The sequence below is a fragment of the Gorilla gorilla genome, chromosome 11 (assembly GCF_029281585.2).
Source record: "Gorilla gorilla gorilla isolate KB3781 chromosome 11, NHGRI_mGorGor1-v2.1_pri, whole genome shotgun sequence".
Classification (NCBI taxonomy): domain Eukaryota; kingdom Metazoa; phylum Chordata; class Mammalia; order Primates; family Hominidae; genus Gorilla; species Gorilla gorilla.
The window spans coordinates 22,952,131-22,974,365 of record NC_073235.2 but is presented as its reverse complement, the minus strand read 5'-3'; the positions used below and the strand labels follow the sequence as shown (position 1 = coordinate 22,974,365).

Genomic DNA, 22,235 nt, shown 5'->3' with positions numbered 1-22,235 from the left:
TTGGGTTTTATTACTCCTGAAGCATTACCTTAGCTTTTGTTTCCTTTTCTTTCCTTTTGTGCTTTTGTGGGCCTCTCAGGATTTGCCTTTCTGTTTTGAAAGTAAATTTCAATGTCAGTTATTCAGACTAAAGGCTGGTAAACATTTTCTAACAGGTAATTTAAAGAAATAAAAATATATATTTTTCTCTCCTCTAAAGGTACTACTGACTTATATGATGCTATTTTTTATTTGTCTCATGGACACACACCCCATTCATTCATTTACTCTCATTCATCCCCTCATCAACCGTGTATTAAATGCCTTCCATGTGCCGTGTTCTGTACTACACACCGAGGATATAGTAATGCTGTAAGAAATAGGCATATCCAGATCCACTTTATTTTGTTTTTTTATGCCATTCTCAAGAAGCTCTTTCTATTTTTGTATTACCTTTTGAATTTTAGACATAGTTGTTTTAGTCTTTGCAGGTTTTTGATAAGTGCATATAAGACAATATCATTCCTTTGCTAGACAGAATGCATGATAATGCTTTAAGTAATTGAAATTTAGAGGAACCTTCTCTGCCTAAATAGAGGCTTAGACCCACCAACCTTCAGCATAATTACTTAACAATTAGGAACAGCTAGTTCATTTTCATATATTATTTAGTCACCCTAAAGGGCTAGCATGCAAAGTTGGCTGGGTTTAGCTTGATGTGTGCAGCTCAGTTCTTTTAATCCATATGTTACTTTCCAAGGGACTCATAAAAGAAAGATAGGAATGGATTTTTTTTTTTTTGAAGGTGAACATGATCCCAAGAGCAGTGTTTCTTAAATTTATCACATCATGAGAATTACTTGGATACTTACTAAAAAAATACTCTTAGGTCCTTCACCCTGAAGATGCTGATTAAGTTTGGAAGGAACCAGAGAATCTGAATTTCTAATAAGCCTCACTGGTGGTTCTTAGGGTCGGACAAGTTTGTAAAAAAAAATTCCAGAATTAAAATAAGGACAAGAAACCTCTGTCCTGACGAGGACGTCATGTCTGACAGCAGACGGCAGAGGCTGGTGTGATTGGGAAGCTGGTTGATAATTTTCTTCATTTCTTAAGCTGATATGGGTAATTTTATGTTTCTCCTTCCCAAAGAAACAATCCCGAGTGTTTTCTCAGCCTTACTGGGAGGGGAGGAGGAGAGTGGAAAAGAATAATGTAGATGAAATGGAAAGCAAAGACATTACATGGGAAATTATATGTTTTTCCAGAATGCCCTGATTTCTATGCCTATATAACAGAATTGAAATCAGCCTTTTATTCCATCCAGCCCTAGCACTTTTTAACTTTTTTTTTTTTTCCATCAGTTCCACAGTCCTGAGTAAGGTCAGAATTGCCCCCTCAGTTATTGTCCAGGAGACTAACTCTCTGGTTTTTCCTTCTTCTGGGAGAAATTGTTTTTAAAGAGAGCTCAGACTCCGACAATAGAGACCGTTGCTGAAGAAGCATAGGGAGTGTCAGTGTTTGTGTACTGGGGCTGCACAGGCTGTGGCAACACTGGCTAGTCAAAGCCTGGAAAGACCTGTGAGTTTGAACTCTTCTGGGTTGCCATTGTTCTGTTGGTTTCAGCAGTGAGACTGAGAGAGCCTGTTCTGTTTAGAAAGCCACAGTGGTTTTCTAGGTAAAGTCTGCAGGAGATGTCACTTGGTGCCTTTTCAATATGAGTTTTCCACCTGCATTTTTGGAACCATTATGGGCCTTTTAAAAATTTATTAATAAGTCTCTTAAATATTTTATAATCTAGCTTCTGAGACAAGATGATTTTAAAACAGTTGTATGCTCTAAATTAAAAATGTAGAGGGTGAGTGCAGTGGCTCACCCCTGTAATCCCAGCAGTTTGGGAGGCCAAGCAGGTGAATCACCTGAGGTCAGGAGTTCGAGATCAGCCTGACCAACATGGTGAAACCCGGTCTCTATTAAGAATACAAAAATTAGCCAGATGTGGTGGTGTGTGCCTCTAGTCCCAGCTACTCAAAAGGCTGAAACAGGAGAATTGCTTGAACCCAGGAGGCGGAGGTTGTAGTGAGTGTAGATTATGCCATCATTGCCCTCCAGCCTGGGCAACAGAGGGAGACTCCGTCTCAAAAAAAAAAAAAAAAGAAAGAAATTTAGGCAGTACGTTTGAGTTTACTGGCAATTTTATTACTATAGTAATTGAGAAAAATATATATTCCTTAGGAGTTATTCATTGTCCACATCAAGGAATCCTAACATTTATGACTAATTAGAAAAATACTTTTTGTAAAGAACGGAAAACTCAACTTTTGGATGAAAGTTTATTTCTAGGTTATTATCTTCAGTATGTTATGTTCAGTAATTTTTGGAGATTTTGATGAGGGAAACATAATGTCTTATGTTGCACATGAGGAAGTTTATGATTAGATGTCATATGGTAAATGAATGCATTCCCATACTTTTTTGAAAAAGCTAGTATGCTTAGGAAAAACATTCATATTTTTCCCAAAATAAGTAACTTTAATTGAAAAGTTATAGTGCTTTGAATGGCATGTGGGGCTGACAACCATTGTTTGTTTGGGGAATAATCATGTTTATTAAGATGTAGTCAAAAGCCATATCAACTTAACTTTCAGTGATTTTAATTAAGATTACACGATAAAAATTATATAGCCTTGTCTTCTCTTCAGGAAAAAGAACTTAGATTTTAGTACAATTTTACTGGGAAATAAAATGTAAAAAATTATCCAAGAACTGTGAATTTTAGGTAATTGTCCTTTTTACACGGTGGAAAAAGTATGCATGTCTATATATAGAAGTAAAAGGGTGTTAAGCTTCTTTTAAATTTTTAAAATATGAAGGAAATTTTTTTTTTTTTTTAAAGGCAGGGTCTCATTTGTTACCCAGGCTCTGGAGTGCAGTGGTGCTATCACAGTTCACTGCACCCTTGACCTGCCAGGCTCAAGTGATCCTCCTGCCTCAGCTCCCCACCCTGTCTGTCAGAGTAGCTGGGACTACAGGCGTGCACCACCACGCCTGCCTGGCTAATTTTTTAATTTTTTTGTAGAGATGGGGTCTCCCTATGTTGCCTAGTCTGGTCTTAAACTCCTGGGCTCAAGTCATCCTCCTGCCTCAGCCTCCCAAAGTGCTGGGATTACAGGCGTAAGCCACCATGCCCAGCAGGAAATTATTCTTTTGGGGAGAATAGTTGTAGGTAGCGAAATGTAGAAATGATCAAGTTCCTCTGTTTTGGTTCTGTGAAAGATGTCAGTGTATGAGTAAAGGCTGGTTTAATTATGCCCCCAAGCAGTGAAACGTACAGCAGATATGTATGCCAAAACGTCCCAGTGTGATGAGAACAGAGACTTACTTTGAAGACCTTTTAATTTTATAATCTGTAATTTGGGAATTTGCTAGAAAATTTGAAACATGTAGGGAACAGAAAAACCCTAGTGACATAAGGCTCTCGTGGTTTTTCATTTGCCTAACAAGAAGGTAGGAAAACCAGGCCTACAAACTACACTTGGTACGCAGGGTGAATTTCTCCTGGTTTGGAGTCTTTTCTAGAAGGAATGGCAATGTGAGTGAAAAAGAATCCTTAGGAGCAGTATTAAAAAGTCGTGAGATGAATGATCTTTCTTTATTCCATGAATGTCAAAGGCTTTGGGCTCCTCTTACAAGTCTTTGTTTTCCTCTGGGTCTGGTTTTGCTCTGGTTAGGTTTGTTTGTTGATGCGTATCTTATTCATCCTTCCCTCCAAAATTCTTTTTGTTGTACAGTTCTTTACCTCTTTTTTTTTTCTGTTACTTGTGCTGACTTTTTTTTCTCCCTTCACATCTATCTACTTGTCTCTGTCACTTAATAGATTATATTACAGAACTGAAGTATATTTTTACTGCTTGTTGCTTTATTTTTATTTATTGTATTTTGAGGTGGGGTCTTACTCTGTCACCTAGGTTAGAGTACAGTGGCATGATCATGGCTCACTGCCGCCTTGACTTGCCAGGCTCAAGTATCCTCCCACCTCAGCCTTCCAAGTAACTGGGACTACAGGTGTGCAACACCATGCCCTGCTAATTTTTTGTGGAGATGGGGTTTCGCCATGTTGCCCAGGATGGTCTCAAACTCCTGGACTCAAGTGACCCTCGTGCCTTGGCCTCCCAAAGTGCTGGGATTACAGGCGTGAGCCAGTGTCCCCAGCCTGCTTGTTGCATTTATTGAAACTTTTTCCCCCTAATTACCACAGAGCATTTTATATCATCTTTTAAAAACATGCACAGGTACTCATAGTAATATTGCCAAATCAATAGACTGAAAACAAAACAAAATGAAACAAAAGACACCTTTTCCTATAAAATAAATATATATCTGAGTTTAACACAACAGAGTCCCTTTAAGCTGCATAGCTGTGTTCCCAAAAAAGTAAGGAAATGTTCAAAACCAAGAGGATCACAGACTGGAATGACAAGCTTGAACTGATTTTTAAGGCTGTCCCTGAGGGCTTAGTTATTTCTTTTTTTTTAATTTATTTTTTTTAATTATACTTTAAGTTTTAGGGTACATGTGCACATTGTGCAGGTTAGTTACATATGTATACATGTGCCATGCTGGTGTGCTGCACCCACTAACTCGTCATCTAGCATTAGGTATATCTCCTGATGCTATCCCTCCCCCCTCCCCCCACCTCACAACAGTCCCAGAGTGTGATATTCCCCTTCCTGTGTCCATGTGATCTCATTGTTCAGTTCCCACCTATGAGCGAGAATATGCGGTGTTTCGTTTTTTGTTCTTGCGATAGTTTACCGAGAATGATGATTTCCAGTTTCATCCATGTCCCTACAAAGGACATGAACTCATCATTTTTTGTGGCTGCATAGTATTCCATGGTGTATATGTGCCACATTTTCTTAATCCAGTCTATCATTGTTGGACATTTGGGTTGGTTCCAAGTCTTTGCTATTGTGAATAATGCCGCAATAAACTCAAAACCGCTCAACTATATGGAAACTGAACAACCTGCTCCTGAATGACTACTGGGTACATAACGAAATGAAGGCAGAAATAAAGATGTTCTTTGAAACCAACGAGAACAAAGACACAACATACCAGAATCTCTGGGACGCATTCAAAGCAGTGTGTAGAGGGAAATTTATAGCACTAAATGCCCACAAGAGAAAGGAAAGATCCAAAATTGACACCCTAACATCACAATTAAAAGAACTAGAAAAGCAAGAGCAAACACATTCAAAAGCTAGCAGAAGGCAAGAAATAACTAAAATCAGAGCAGAACTGAAGGAAATAGAGACACAAAAAACCCTTCAAAAAATTAATGAATCCAGGAGCTGGTTTTTTGAAAGGATCAACAAAATTGATAGACCGCTAGCAAGACTAATAAAAAAAGAGAGAAGAATCAAATAGACGCAATAAAAAATGATAAAGGGGATATCACCACCGATCCCACAGAAATACAAACTACCATCAAAGAATACTACAAACACCTCTACGCAAATAAACTAGAAAATCTAGAAGAAATGGATAAATTCCTCGACACATACACTCTCCCAAGACTAAACCAGGAAGAAGTTGAATCTCTGAATAGACCAATAACAGGAGCTGAAATTGTGGCAATAATCAATAGCTTACCAACCAAAAACAGTCCAGGACCAGATGGATTCACAGCCGAATTCTACCAGAGGTACAAGGAGGAACTGGTACCATTCCTTCTGAAACTATTCCAATCAATAGAAAAAGAGGGAATCCTCCCTAACTCATTTTATGAGGCCAGCATCATTCTGATACCAAAGCCAGGCAGAGACACAACAAAAAAAGAGAATTTTAGACCAATATCCTTGATGAACATTGATGCAAAAATCCTCAATAAAATACTGGCAAAACGAATCCAGCAGCACATCAAAAAGCTTATCCACCATGATCAAGTGGGCTTCATCCCTGGGATGCAAGGCTGGTTCAATATATGCAAATCAATAAATGTAATCCAGCATATAAACAGAGCCAAAGACAAAAACCACATGATTATCTCAATAGATGCAGAAAAGGGCTTAGTTATTGATGTGAATAGCTAGACACACAGATCACAAGACCTTGAGCTGACCCAAGGTGAAGATTGAGAGTTGGCATTAAGCCAGCATTGACAAGGGGGCTGTATATCCATGACAAGGTGGACAGGTGAGAAAAACAAAACAACACAAAAAATCCTTTTTATCTTCAAGTTGATATAATGTCTGTCTTGACTTTGCCTTAAACAGAGGGGGAAAAAAAACCCTAATCTTTTCTCATAATTTGTAACTAAGCTGTCTACTCACACAAGTTGTGGTTTTAAATTTACTTCACCTGTGGTGTTTGGAAGACTCCAAGCTAATGAATTAAAGTAGTTTGTGTTTATAGCCCCCAGGGGTGCCTGCCAGGAACAAACATTAAACTTCTGTAGAGGAAGCTACTCTCAAATCTAATTCCTCGGGGTTCATGCAGATGGAAATCAGTGAAATAAGAGTTCATACTCTGTGTTACATCCATTATGAGTGAGAGGCAGCAGAGAAAAAGAATAAAAACAGAATGTACCCTTAAGGACTTAAGGATCTGTTATAAAATGTAAAATAACTAAAGTGTTTAAAAGAAATAAACTCGCATTTTTTAAGGATACATACAACTTAGTAGCCAGAATAATCCTCCCAGTTGAGAATACATTACTATTCTAGAGTAAAAGCAGTGAATCCACACAGCTTCAAACCTAAGCATGGCAGCAGCCCTGGTATGTCAGGGTCAATGCTGGCCGTCACCCTGAGGCTTTTGGCTAAACCCTGGGGTCCTTGGGCATTTGATGTGATGATTGTGCAGGACATAAAGGACAGAAAGCCCAAGCCCATTTAAGACCTGCGTCATCATTAGTGAACAAAAAGTTAACTTTACTAAACTGAAAAGAACAACAGAGAAATTTGCCCATCTTAACTCTGGTGCTGGCTAGAGGGGGAAAGTAATCTCCCTCGAGAATGTGCAACCAAAATCTTGATGCAGGATTCTGGTCAGAATCTACGTTACGTTTGTAGTTTGAAAAACCCAAATAGACAAATCATTTTAAGTTGGCTGTGGATTACTTGTGTCCACAGGACACAAACAAAATCAGAGATCTTCTTTGGAATAATTCAGCTTTAATCTAGATCTTAAAGAATTCCCATAAATTTCCAAGAAAAGTGATCGTTTCATTGTCTTAACAGTTAAAGAAATAAAGTGAAATTGTAGAAAGGGAGTAAGAGGCTATCAAGAATGACCAAGCAGATTTTGAAGAAGAGCAAATGGAACTTCTGGAAATGAAAATATAATACATTATTAAAATCAAAAAGTGGTCAGGCATGGTGGCTCACACCTGTAATCTTAGGAATTTTGGAGGCCGAGGCAGGAGGATTGCTTGAGCCCAGGAGTTAAGCCTGGGCAATATAGTGAGACCCCATCTCTACCAAAAATTTTTTTTTACAGTTAGCCAAGCATGGTGGTGTACACCTGTAGCCCCAGATACTTGTGAGGCTGGGGCAGGGGGATCGCTTGAGCACAGAAGGTTGAGGCTGCAGTGAGCCGTGATCATAACTGCTGTACTCCAGTCAGGACAACAGAGCAAGACCCTGTCTGAAAAAAATAAAAATAAACTGCATGGGTAAATTGAGCAGTAGAATCAATGTAACTGAAGAGAGAACTCATGAATTAAGAAAGCTAGGAAGAACTTATCCAGACTGTAGTACAGAGTTAGAAAATATGACAGAGTTGTTAAGTTACATGCAAGATAGTAAAGAAATTTAACATGTCTAATGGGAGTTTAAGAAGAAGAGGGAGAATGGGGCAGAGACAATATTTGAAGAGATGATGGTTGGGAATTTTTCATAATTGATGAAAGACACTAAAGCCAGGCACAGTGGCTCATGCCTATAATCCCAGCACTTTGGGAGGCTGAGGTGGATGGATCACTGAAGGCCAGGAGTTTGAGACCAGCCTGGCCAATATGGTGAAACCCTGTCTCTGCTTATAATACCAAAATTAGCTGGGCATGGTGGCTCGCACCTGTAGTCCCAGCTGCTTGGGAGGCTGAGGTGTGAGAAATGCTTGAACCCAGGAGGTGGAAATTGCAGTGAACCGAGATAACACCACTGCACTCCAGCCTGGGCAACAGAGTGAGACTCTGTCTCAAAAAAAAAAAAGACATTAAAGACATTAAAGCACAGATTGAAGAAACCCAGCAAATTCCAAGTAAGACAAAAATAAAAAATCTGCAGTTAAACATATCATAGTAAGGCCAGGTACGGTGGCTCACGCCTTAATCCCAATGCTTTGGGAGGCTGAGGTGGGCTGATCACTTGAGGACAGGAGTTTGAGACCAGCCTGGCCAACATGGCAAAACCCTGTCTCCACTAAAAATACAAAAACTAGCCAGGCGTGGTGGTACATGTCTGTAATCCCAGCTACTCAGGAAACTGAGGCACGAGAATCACTTAAACCTGGGAGGCAGAGATTGCAGTAAGCTGAGATCACGCCACTGTACTCCAACCTGGGTGACAGAGTAAAGTTCTGTCTCAAGGAAAAAAAAAAAAGTAAAATTGCACAACACGAAAGGCACAGAAGCCACTAGAAAAAGAAACTACCTACAAAGGAAAGCCAAAGATTAACTGCAAAGAAAACAGGGAAATCTGAATAGTCTGAATAGGAAGGGTGGAGCATATCAGTGTTCATGTCCTGTTTCTGATTTTATACTATGGCTTTGTAAGATGTTACCATTGAGAGAAACTGCATAAAGAACACACAGGAATCTCAAAACTGCATAGGAATCTATAATTATCTCAAAGAGGTTTAATTTTAAAAGGAGGGAGCCCTTAAAATTACTGTATCTCCTCTAAAGTGTGATTTAATGGCTGCGTTTTTCATAATATTATTTAAAGATAGTAAAGCATCTTTAAAAAATTAAGCCAAAAGAAGGAAGCAAAGGAGAGGATAAAAGGAAAATGAAAAATCAAGACAAAAGCATGCATATAAAAAGGTAAAAATAGGGCGGGCATGGTGGCTCACACCTGTAATCCCAACACTTTGGGAGGCTGAGGTGGGCAGATCACCTGAGGTTGGGAGGTCAATACCAGCCTGACCAACATGGAGAAACCCCATCTCTACTAAAAATACAAAATTAGCCGGACGTGGTGGCACATGCCTGTATTCCCAGCTGCTCGGGAGGCTGAGGCAGGAGAATCACTTGAACCCGGGACGCAGAGGTTGCAGTGAGCCCAGATTGCGCCATTGAACTCCAGCCTGGGCAACGAGAACGAAACTCTGCCTCAAAAAAAGAAAAAAAGAAAAGTAAAAATAAAGTCAAATAAACCAAGCTTTATGGTTAAATGAGAAAGATTGTCACGCTTGATTTATTTTAAAGCTCTAGCAATATAATATTTATTTTTTATTATTTTTAAATGGAGACAGGGTCTTGCTATGTTTCCCAGGCTGGTCTCAAACTCTTAGCCTCAAGCTGTCCTTCTGCCTAGGCCTCTCAAAGTGCTGAGGTTACAGGGGAGAGCCACCACGCCCAGCCCAATGTGATATTTAAAGAGAGAAATCTAAAACTTAAGACTACAGATAGAAGACAAAGGATCAGTAGAAGAAAGCTTTTGAAGAGTATTTAGTAACAAAAGCAAAAAAAAATTTGTAATTGATGAAAGACACTAAAGTTGGGCGTGGTGGCTCACGCCAGTAAAAGAGGATTGCAGGCGTGCACCACCACGCCCAGGTAATTTTTGCATTTTTAGTTGAGACAGTCTCTCCATGTTGCCCAGGCTGGGCTCTAACTCCTGGCCTCAAGTAATCCACCTGCCTCAGCCTCCCAAAGTGCTGGGCTTACAGGTATGAGCCACTGCACCCAGCAAAATTTCAGTTTTTGAAAATACTAATCAAGTAGGCAAACTTTTGAAAAATGTCAATTGAAATACAGAAAAGGTACAAATTAACTGTTAAGAATAATAAATTAGGCATAAATGTGGATCAGTAGAGTTTTAAAGGTAATAGGAAGCCAGGTACAATGGCTCACATCTATAATCTGAGCACTTTGGGAGGCCAAGTTGAGAGGATTGCTTGAGGCCAGGAGTTTGAGACCAGCCTGGGCAACATAGTGAGACCCCCATCTCTACAGAAAATTTAAAAATTAATATGGTGTGGTGACATACACCTGTAGTCCCAGCTGCTCCCAGCTACTAGAAGGCTAAGGTGGAAGGACAGCTTGAACCTGGGAAGTGAGGCATCAGTGAGCTGTGATCGCACCATTCCACTCCAGCCTAGGCAGCAGAGCTAGACTCTGTATCAAAGAAAAAATAATAATTTTTTGAAATTAAGGTAAGATAAACATATGACAGCTTTGTTAACAATTCAAAAACAAATTGTACAAGTTTCAAGAAAACCCAAAACTGTTTCTTCAAAGAAACAAGTAATGTGAGTAGTTTTAAGACTGCTCATTAAACAGTTTGAATCAGTAGTTAAAAGTTCATTGTTCTATTCCCACCCTGCCAAAATAAACTTAATAAAAATGGAAAAGATACTCCAAAAATTCCTGCCATGCTCAGATGGTTTAGCACACAAGTTGTATCAAAGATTGGATAATTGCATTGTCAGTTTATCAGTGGAGATGCAAAATAATAATAATAATAAAAACATTAGGTAATTCCAGTCTTACGTAAACTCAGAGAATAGGAAAAGAGGGAATACTTCCCTCACTGGTTTTATGCAGCTAGTATGACCAGAGTACCTACAAACATTGTGTATGTGAGTCTGTATGTCATGACCACGTAAGTTTAGCCCAGGTTTAATTGTTCTTCTTTTCTTTTTGAGACAGAGTCTCACTTTGTCGCCTAGGCTGGAGTGCAGTGGCACGATCTCAGCTCACTGCAACCTTTGCCTCCCAGGTTCAAGCAATTCTCGTGCCTCAGCCTTCAAAGTAGCTGGCATTACAGGCCTGCACAACCATGCCCAACTAATTTTTTGTATTTTTAGTAGAGATGGGGTTTTGCCGTGTTAGCCAGGCTGGTGTCAAAACTCTTGTCCTCAAAGATCCTCCCACCTCAGCCTCCCGAAGTGCTGGGGTTACAGGCGTGAGCCGCTGTGCCTCACCTATTACTTTAAAATTTATTAATGTAGTTTAAATTCTGGAGAAAAACCCTCTTATCTAAAAAGATCAAAACATCAAAAAATTCAAACATTTATGATAAAAATTGTTGGCAACTAGGCACAGAAATGAATTTTCTTTTCTTTTTTTTTTTTTTTAGACAGGGTTTTGCTCTTTTGCCCAGGCTGGAGTACAGTGGCACGATCTTGGCTCATTGCAACCTCCGCCCCGGGTTCGAGAAATTCTCCTGCCTCAGCCTTCCAAGTAGCTGGGATTACAGACATGCGCCACCATGCCCAGCTAATTTTTGCATTTTTAGTAGAAATGGGGTTTTTCCACGTTGGCCAGGCTAGTCTCGATCTCCTGACCTCAGGTGATCCGCTCACCTTGGCCTCCTAAAGTGCTGGGATTACAGGCATGAGCCACCGCTCTGGGCCAAATTTTCTTAACCTGTTGGCAGATATACTTTCTGTGAAATTTCAGAAATTCTTTTTAAAAATCTTGTTTGAGTCAACAGTGCTTACCCTCACTGCTTCTATTTTGCATTATATTACATGACCAAGACACCACAATAAAGGCAAAGAAGTAAAAGTGAATTATTTGAGGGTAATAAGCTGATGAGTTATTTGTGGGTGTTATTCTATTTAGATAACCCCAAATCTGTATACAAATTAGCGGAATTAATAAAAGTTTAGCAGAATCCTAGAGTGTTAAGATCAAAATATAATGATTCCATTCTTACCTGCCAAGAACAGAAAATATAATTTAATAAATTATAAAAATAAAGCAACTTTAAATAAGTCTATAAAAATTGAGTAAGAACTTTGAAAAAATGATCAGACTTTATCAAAAGATATTGAAAAAGTTAAATAAACATAGAAGATACAATGAATGAGAAGACCAATATTATAAAGCTTTTCCCCTTAACCCAGAGTTTCACATAATGCCAGTCAACATTTCAACAGGCGTTGTTACTGTGTCTGCACATACATATGGAAGACAGCAAAGGGCTTAGGAAAAGGCGAATTTACTTGTCCTGCCAATTAGCAGGATGTCTTTAAAAAAAGGCTAATCACAGGCCGGGTACAGTGGCTTCTGCCCGTAATCCTAGAACTTTAGGAGGCCAGGGCGGGTGGATCACTTGAGGTCAGGAGTTGGAGACCAGCCTGGCCAACATGGTCAGATCCTGACTCTACTAAAAATATAAAAATTAGCCAGGTGTGGTGGCATGTTCCTGTAATCCCAGCTACTGGGGAGGCTAAGGCAGGAGAATCGCTTGATCCCAGGAGGTGGAGGTTGCAGTAAGCCGAGGTCACACACCACTGCACTCCAGCATGGGCGACAGAAAGAGACTCTGCCTCATATATTAATTAATTAATAAATTAATAAAAAGCTAATCACAGTATTGTGATGTCGTGTAGGTATGGACACATTGACTAGTGGGACAGACTAGAAGGCTGAGAAACCCAGGCACACATAAGTGCTGCTTGATAAACAAGTGGCATTTTAATCAGTAAGAAAAGCGTTAAGTAAATTTATTTCAACATTGGTTAGTTATATGGAAAAAATAAAGTATATCCGTTCTTTATCCATACATAAGTGACTTTTCAAATAAAATATTAGCAAAATAGTAAGCTTTAGAAAAATATAGACCTTGTGTTATAATTTAAAAACTTTCTAAATATGTAAAACAAAACCACACAGTTATTGGTTGTGAAAACATGTATTTACAAAAAAAAAACAAAACAAGGGAATGCTGAACACTGGGTTTAGGATCATGTTACCAAATGTTGGGGGAAAGTAGAGTACGAGAGGATTAGCAAAGAGAGTTTTTATTTTTTAAGCTAAATGAGTATACATGTTCATTTAAAAAATCTTTTTGTGACCTAAATATTTTATAATGAGTTTAAGAATTTAAATTCAGTTGTTTTTTTCATGTTCACTTTGCCTTTGTGACTGCCTTGATTTAGCTCAGTGACTTCCTTAGGAAAATCAGAGGTCATCACTCATAGGCTTCCCAGTCAGCCAGGCACAGGGATCTAGACCAGTAGTGTGACATTGAACAAATTAATTTATTTCCCTGTTTCTCGGTTTTCTCATCTGTAAAATGGGAGTAATTACTTTATATGCTGTGAGGATTCTGAATGGACTCATATATAGTTGTTAGTAAATGGTATAGCTTTTCACTTCTGTATAGATTATAGAGTTTATGTATAAGTTTTTCCTTAAACTGAAAAGTCATTGATTCTTAACGTTTTATTATTTTTTTAATGCCAGCTTTCTTTCATTGCTCTTTACCTTCCTTTCTTGAAACTTTTTCAAGCTTTAGGTTTTGCTTCCTGCATTACTTCTCTGTAAGCTTTGTCGCTTGTGGGGGGTAGAAGTGATTTTGAACAACATAAAAGCCAGTGGGAGTTCAAGTTGGTTGTGTTTTTCCTATCCTCATTGAATTACGGCCGGAGAGGCATTTTGTGCTCCCTCGAAACCAAAATGGCCCATTTTTTTTTTTTTTTAAAGTTTAATCGCTAATCCTACTAGTCTGGTCACTAATGATTTTGTGTTTCTGAATTCATTTTTATTTTTATGGCTTCGTGGTTCAATAATTGCTGTAATTTTTTCATAACTGCCTACAGCATTGGATTATCTTTGGGCCATCATTTCTCTAGGTACTCCTAATACTGATTCTTTTTAGCTGTATCTCTCTTTTTAGCTTTATCTTTTCTTTATCTTAGAAACTTACTGACATACATGCTTTAAAAATGAAAGTTTAATGCTGCATATCAAAAACACATTTATTCACTGGGGAGCTATAGCTTCTGTGATGGCTGAGTTAAGGTAGACTTTTTTATTTTGGGTTTTTTTTGGTATTACTCTTATTTTCTATAGTTTGTTTTTTACAGAGACAGTAAATATTTTGTGTTTTTGGAAATTTGTCAGATTTGTAGACAATAAAAAAGAAAATTTAATCTGGAAAAAATTATGGGAAATGTCCTCAAATGGATATCACTTCCTCGTCTGAAGAGATAACATACTAAAATAGCTGGAACCTAAACAGCTGCAGGTCCATGGCTCCATCTCAGGAGTTCATCCTGTGTTCGTAGAACAGTTGTGTGCGGATCACATGCACATGTGTGCGTGCACACACAGGGAGACGTGGCAGAGCTCGTGTGGAGGATCTGCTCACAGAAGCTGTTGCTCCCCATGTAGTTGGCTGGTCAGTGCCCCTCTTTTGGGGCATGGGTTCTTTTCTTGAGGAGGTGGCACTTACTGGAAATGTTGTGAAACACTGTTTTTGCTGTGTCCTCCAGGTCGGATCCGCACAAGACGGCAAAGCTCTGGGGGTGCCACCAACGTCGCCTCTACACCTGATAACCGGGGCCGCAGTCGCGCTAAAGTGGTTTCACAGTCCCAGCGTAAGAAACGTATTTTATGCTCTTGCTTACCTCAGTTTTATTCAACAGCTCATTCTGCAGTTGAACATTTTACAATCTTTATATTGACTTCAGAGGGAAAAACACATTTTTTGTGGCTCTGAGATACTGTGAGTAATCTTACTGTTTGTTGGGTAAGCTTAAAAAATGAAACATTTCAGGCATACATTTGTCTCCTGTCCAGGTGATTTACATTTTGTATTGTTAAGCATTAAACATTAAAATGTAGTTTTTCTCCCTCCTTTGAAGCCTGTCAAATTGTAACTTATCTGTTCTGTGACTCATTTTTGCATTGATAAGGAATCCTTCCGATATAATTTTAGAACAGTACGTGGGCAGAAAACTATTAATGCTATGTTCTTTCCAGTAGTAAATAAGTAAATCCATTAAAAGCTCTCCCCCTTTAATTCTGTGCTCTAACATTTGCAGCCCGCACCTCTCTTCCTGCCATGTGGGCTCTTGCTTTGCCTAGCTGCTTCCATGATTGCGTCTCTGTATATGTGAAGTCAGTTGGTTTGTTAGCCTTAGCCATGAAAGCAGCCACAGCTGGAATGAATTTATTCTGGTCACTCTTCAGATCCTCCCTTGGTGTCTCACTTTCCAGCCACACATAAACTTTAAGGGGCCCGCCTCCTCTCTATGCATGTTGAGTAGAGCTGGGTAGCAGAGTGCTCCTGGGCAAGGTGAGCATGGGAAGGAAGAGTCTTCCTGTCCCCAGGAGCCGCATGCGGTCCCACAGCACAGCACTCACTAGCTGACATTTGCCTGCCTCCTTTGTGGCCCAAGAAACTGTCTGTCTGTTGTAGAGAGTGATCAGTCTGCACCAAACCTTAAGAGCTCCCTTAGTATAGAAAATGGCCTTGTTCGACACCTTCTGAATTTAAATTCTTTTCCCTTTGATAACTGCAGTCCTCATGTTATATAATTTCTGCAAAGAAAGCAGAAGATCAGTTATAGTGCTGCCTTTGGTGAGGGTACAGAACCTTCCTGTGGCCTAGGTTGTATTGTGTAGTGTGATACACTACAAGCATGGGTTTCAGTGTCAGACAAAACTGGGTTTGCATCCTGGCTCCAGTGTGATGTTGGGTGAGTCTTTTAACCTTTGTGAGCCATTGTTTCATTGTCTGTAAACTGAGTGATAACAGTTCCCACCCTCATGGGGTTTTCATGAGGATTTAATGAGCATTAGGAGCCTAGCATGTGATAGTTAAATGGACGCAAGCTTTATAGTCATAGTTGTTTCAGATCAGCAGACTTCCATCCTAGCTGAAGTTGAGCCTCCTTGATCCCTGTCTACTTCAGTAGGTTTAGGAAAGAAGGCTAGGAATGGATTTACATGATGAGGGATGCAGTTCAGGATAGATTGAGTCCGTTAAGACCAAGAATGCCCTCCTTAGTGTAGAACTTAAACTGGATTTTCATTCAGATCCAGGGTGCAGGTGTAGCCCAGAAGTGTCTGTCTTGGGAACAACTTCTTGGCTCTGGTTATTCTGTTGAACCCTAGTGATGCCTGGAGACACAAAAGGATATTTGACTCATACATATGGGTCAAATTTTACTGCAAAGGAATTCTTGACAAAAAGTGTTCGAATCTCAGAATCTAGGTCAATATAATGAAATTAAGCCAAATAAAAAATGTCTAAGAATGTAATTATGCAGTGTTGCTTCCCTCTGTGGGGGTTGAGGGTTGAACAGTATTTTACATATTTCTTTCTAATGCTGTTTATCAGCACTGGGGTCTTTGGGGTTTCCTGCCCCAGCTAGGTCAATGCTGTAATTTTCTCTCTTATATTGCAGGTTTTAGGAATGTGTAGGTTACCTTGGCAGGTGGTGAAGATTACAGTTCCTTCTCTAATAGTGATTAGGGTGATAATAGAGCTTTAATTTTTCAGTCTTATAAAAATACTGTACCTAGCCTTGGGGCTCCCCTTTTAAAATTCCTTAGTTTTACTTCACTCACCAAATCGTACTCAGGAAGAGTGACCACACTAGCCAGTGATCAAGCCTATACCTTAAGCTTATGCATATAAATTAAATATTTAAAAAATTATTTTAATAAGTGGTAAATATAAGTGTATATATCACAAATGTAGATATACTAGTATTCATAGTCCTGATTTAATACTAAGTAGGCTTCATTAATATTAGATTTAGGGCCCTTAATAATTGGCATATTTTAAATATTTGAGGTTTACGGGAAGTCAGGACGGGTGAAACTAGTTAACAGCAGTTTCTTTCAGTTAGTTGATGTTTATTGAGCACTTACTATGTGGTAAGCACTTTTGAAGATGGTAGTGATACACAGATGAGTAAGTTACAATCACTTCCCTCAGGTTGCTTAAAGCTAGAAAGCAGATGTGAGCCTGGCACATTGTAGGTTTGAAAGTGTTTTATGAACAGATCTGAAATAAATGCTAATGTAGAATGACAAAGATAAACATAAGTACAAAAATAGGAGGAACAAGTCCTAGGAAATATAGATGTTTTGCTAATATATTTGTGAACAAAGACCTTTGTGTTGTGTTGCATGCTGACCTTCTGTATTGTGTTATTGTCTTTTAATCCACTTTTTGCCTGTCCTTTGGTCTGCTCTCATAATCAAGGATCCAGATCTGCTAATCCTGCTGGTGGTAAGCCATTTCTCTTCTTGCCTTTTTTTTTGTTGTTGTTGTTGGCATTCTCCCCGACCCCATGTTCCTTGCACAATATTAATTTCTCTCTTTATTGTAAGCTTAATCTTTCTGCGTTTTTCTTTGTGTTCAAATTCTAGAGTTTGAAATGGATTTCTTTCCCCTTTATACATAGTTTAATAGTTTATATAGCTCAAATTTTATGGGTAAAATTAATAGGTCCTGAGACAAATTCTTCATTGGTTTTTATAATGATTTTTCACTTCAATTTGTAGTTAAATCATTATAAACTATTAATTTTTGTGAGTATTCACCTACGTGGTTCATTTGAATGATGGTGGTTTTGATTTATATAATATGTATTTTTAAATAATATATATTTAAAATAAACACACATATAAATTTACAGGTAAGTGTTGCTTCAAATGCTTTCTTCCTCTGGGTCATTCTATTCTAGTACATAGTAAATGTATACTTTATATTTTAGAATGTATTGCCTTCTCTACTTAGGGAGGTAATCTGTCAATGCAAATGATTGCCATTTGAGTGTATTGGTGTGATGCTTAAAATTTTGTTGTTTCCTCTGAGAGAGAATTAGGTCCCACAAGAAATAGTAATATATGTATCTAGCTACTTACCTATTAATAAAAATTATCAGCCATATTATTTGTTTTTAATTTCCAGTTTTATTGCATACTTCTCAGAGAATGTGGTCCATGTTATTTCTACTGTTGTAGATTTTTTTTTTTGAGATTTACTTTGAGGCTTAATACACAATTTTTATTTTTAATATTCATGTGTGGAAAGGTAAAAAGAATATGTGTTCTATCTGTTGGGATATATATGTGTATGTGGGAAGTGTGTGTTTTTATACATACATATACACACACAGACACAATTTTGACTGCTCTGTCAATTTCTGTGAGGTATATAGTTTCTCAATATTATTAGTCTTTCCATGAGGTCTTTTGGTAAGTATGGCTTTTTCCATTTCTTCCTGTACTTTTATCATTTTTTAGTTTTATATTTCAAAACTATATCGTTTGGAGCATAAAGGTTCGTGATTATTATATCTTCATGGACAATTATTCTTTCATAAATATTAAATATCCTTCTTTGTCTTTTTTAAATGCTGTGTTTTATTCTATTTGTTTTTGTTTGTGGTGTATTGTTTGACTTTTAAAAATACCAGACAGCTGAATTTCATTTTATTTTACTTTGCATTTTCTTTTCTTTTCTTTTTTGTTCTTTTTTAAGAGACAGGGTCTTGCTCTGTTGCCAGGTGTGAAGTGCAGTGGTGTGATCATGGCTCACTTCAGCCTTGACCTCCTGGGCTCAAGTGATCCTCCCACCTCAGTCTCCCGGGTAGCTGGGACTAGAGGCATGTGCCACCATGCCTGACAAATTTTTACAATTTTTGGGGAAGTGGGGTCTCCCTGTTGTTGCCCACACTAGTCTCAAACTCCTGGGCTCAAACTCCTCCCACCTTGGCCTCCCAAAGTGCTGGGACTACAGACATGAGCCACCAGCCCAGGCTTGTTTTAATCTCTTTTAAATCGATGAATTTAATCCAGCCACATTTATTATGATTAACTAATATGTTTGAGCTTCTATCTTATTTTGTGATTTTTATTTACCAGGTTTCTGGTTATTTTATCCCCCTACTCCCTTTTATATCATTTGTCAGATTAATAGAGTTTTCTTGGATCCATTTTCTGTAGCTAATGCTAAGAAAATTGTTATAGTTCTACTTCTGCTCTTCTAGCAGTGACACTTAAAATTTTTAACATAATCAGCTCTTACAGAATTAAAAAAACAAAATAAGAATAAACACCTTTGTGACATTTGTAGATATTTACTGTGGAATAAGAAGGCTATTCCACCAGTAATTCTTCTAAGTATATTCTTTTATGATATTCAATAGTCTTTTATGCTCCTACATTTAAAAAAATTACTACCACCAAATAAAAATTTATTTTTATATAAAATTCTGTATTTTAGCCAAATTAATGTGTAAAACCTGGCTTTTGAAAGTATTATAGTTCATTCCTACATTTACATCTATTATTCATTGTCATTTTGCTTCACTTTTAGCTGGCAGCCGGTCAAGTTCCCCAGGAAAATTGTTGGGAAGTGGTTATGGTGGACTTACTGGGGGCTCCTCACGAGGCCCACCTGTGACACCGTCTTCAGAAAAGCGAAGCAAGATTCCCAGGAGCCAGGGATGTAGCCGGGAAACAAGTCCAAACCGAATAGGATTAGGTAAGGATTCTCAAAGATCTTGGAATACCATTCCCAGCTTGGTCATAGTTTTGATTATAAATGTAGGAAATATAGATCTATTTTTTGAACTGAGGATGTCACTTTGCCTGGGTGTGCTTTATACAGATTATGGCATATTGAGGTTTCAGTTAGAAAAATACACGGGACTTAACCCTTCAAATTGATGGGAAGGAATTATGTCATTGTAGGCTTTTGTGTTTTGCAGTCATTGTACAAAGCATTGGAATCGGGGAAATAGCAGGGTGTTTCCCCCACAATTAGAAGCAGTGTTGCTTTTCATTTTCCTTTTACTGATTAGCATGAAGTAGACATTAACCTATATGAATTTTTCAAAAACAGCATTTAGGGTCCACATTTATTTTAATTCTGATCTTCTCTAATCTAATTGGTGAAACTTATGGTGAAAAAATATGTATAGTTACTTCTGACATAGATTTGTTTAAGCATGAAAGCTAGGAATTAATTAAAACCAATATATAATATTTAGTTTTGTGTTACTTAGTTTCTTTGTAATAGTGTGTAGAATCATGTGAATTACTGTCAGCCGCTTAAATACCTTTTACTCCATTTAAAATCTAATTCATACGCTACCTTTTTAAATATAAAATTTAGAAGTCTTTGTGATATAATACAAAAAATCTAAATTCATACTCTATGACTTCTTTACTTCCTAAGGGTAAAATGTATTAATATAAAATCAGACTACTGTATTCTTAAATTGTGTTGGCTTATCTTTCTCATTTATTCATTTATCTCATCAACAGTGTTTACTATGATGTACCAGGCACTTTGTTAGACCTGAGAATTAGAAGATACATGAGATAGATTTAGATTCTGACTTCAAAAAGCTTGGTATCTATTGGGGAGAGGTGGAAATGTAAGAAAGTATGACAAATACTGTGACAGGGTGCTTCACATAATCAAAACTATGACCTAAAAAAGGAGTATCTTAGACCCTTGGCCACCCCAGATTTCTTGCTAGGGGAGGCTGCCCAGGGTAGGTTCTGTTTTCATGAAGTACAAAATGGGATTAGTCCGGGTGGGGAGATGAGGGGAAAGGTTTCTAGAGGAGAGAGAAGCATCTGCAGAAGCAGTCAGGCAAGAGGAAGCCACATGTAATTCATTTGGCTGCTGTAAAGGAAGTCAGAGTGGGTGGGAGTTGGGGGTAGAGACTGGTAGAGTCCAGCTCATGAAAGTCTTTGAAGCCCACCTTAGCTACGAGAAGGCAGGAGAAGATATTTAAGAATGGATAAGATTTGATTTGAAATCCTATTTCCAAAGCAAGTAGAAAGTATTTCTTGGTTTTAGTAAATCTCTGTGATGCCAACTTTTTATTGGCATTGCGTAGTGTGGTCTCTTAGCTGACAAGTTATTTGGGTGTTGATGTGGATACAACCATAGAAAAGGTCACAGCTGGAATATCTGAATTTTATGTCTGATGCTGTAACATATTTGTATTTGGAAAATGCATTTGATGTTAAATCTAGGTGTTATGTTTTAGCTGTCTTTTTCCATAGTTAATTGTTTAAGTTTATAGGATGTCTGTTTGCAATCCATGTTAGTTTTATACATTTAAAGATTCTTTTCTGTTTTGAGATTTTTTTCTTTTTATATTATTAAAGATGCCATTTTAATCTTCTTGAAATTGGGAAATAACCCAACTTCATTTATCTAACATAATTCTAATGTGTTCCATGGTTTTAACTAGGAAGTTTGTGTTGTGTGTAGTTGAAAAGACAATATTTTATACGTTTTTAAAACAGGTATTATGGAGCATCAGTAGGAACTTAAGCCTGTTCCCTTCCAAAGAGTTATTTGAAATATTATTTGAAGAAAGTTATTTCCTTGATGCTAATTAAAGGGATCAGTTAACGTGTAGAGCTTTGAGATCATACATATAGTTTATATTAAAGAAGATATTTTCTTTAAATTTCCACACATTGTGAGAATATATGCATATAAAGAAGTATATATGAATAAAATGTATTTTCATTTTTTTCCTGTGGTACTGCTTAGAGATTGCATTTAATAGGGTGGCAGACATAATAGCATTATTCAGTAATAGATTATATATTACTATTATCATTTAGTATATACTGGATATATGCCTGTGTTTCTTAACATTTGACTCATTGTATAGCAGTTTTCAATATAATTGTTGAAAAAAAGAGGAGGAACATCTTTTAGGAATATTTTCTATAATTCCCGAACCAACAAATTCAACAGTTTTAATGATAGCTAAACTAGGTTTGGAATTTGCACTGAGAATTAATCGTAGTTATCTACAAATCGTGTTTGGTTCAACTATGCCTCTTTCTATTTGAAATGATACTTCTTAACAAAATTTTCTTTTTTCATTTGTTTTAAAACTGATGCCAAGGCTCTTCTTTGGCATTTAGGTTTTCTTAAGCAGAACAGCCTGTAATTCCTATTGAATATTCAAGAAGCAAAATATATCCCTGATACTCTTTTTTCTTGGTGATTTGTTCCCTCATAAGCTATCTGACTAGGAAAATATATTTTTAAGTTGTTTTATTTCTGTGTGTCTTAAAGATAATACTTCATAGATACAATAAAGTCACATAAATCACTAGTATCTATAGTGATTATATTTTGGAAGTTTGCCCTTGTTCTCTTCTCCCACTCCTCTATGGAAAGGCTATGAAAACACATTTGATATTTTTGCAGCTTTCATTCTGTGGATGTGTATTTTAAATGTTAAGGTTTTCTGGTTAAAATACTTTGAAATAATTAAACATTAAT

At 37.6% G+C, this 22,235-nt stretch overlaps 1 protein-coding gene across 11 annotated transcripts in view; it reads left to right on the top strand.

Annotated features, from left to right (window-relative positions):
• The window catches only part of CLASP1 (cytoplasmic linker associated protein 1), a 302,429-nt gene that overhangs the window by 195,681 nt on the left and 84,513 nt on the right, over nucleotides 1–22,235 (top strand). For 6 of the 11 annotated variants that reach the window (XM_055380548.2, XM_055380540.2, XM_055380542.2 and 3 more), the window contains 3 exons: nucleotides 14,437–14,541; nucleotides 17,163–17,189; nucleotides 19,284–19,451. In XM_055380548.2, coding sequence (XP_055236523.1) covers nucleotides 14,437–14,541; nucleotides 17,163–17,189; nucleotides 19,284–19,451 — 300 coding nt within the window. The remainder of the gene's footprint in view (nucleotides 1–14,436; nucleotides 14,542–17,162; nucleotides 17,190–19,283; nucleotides 19,452–22,235) is intronic. The other 5 variants (XM_055380544.2, XM_055380547.2, XM_055380541.2 and 2 more) reach the window with 1 other exon arrangement.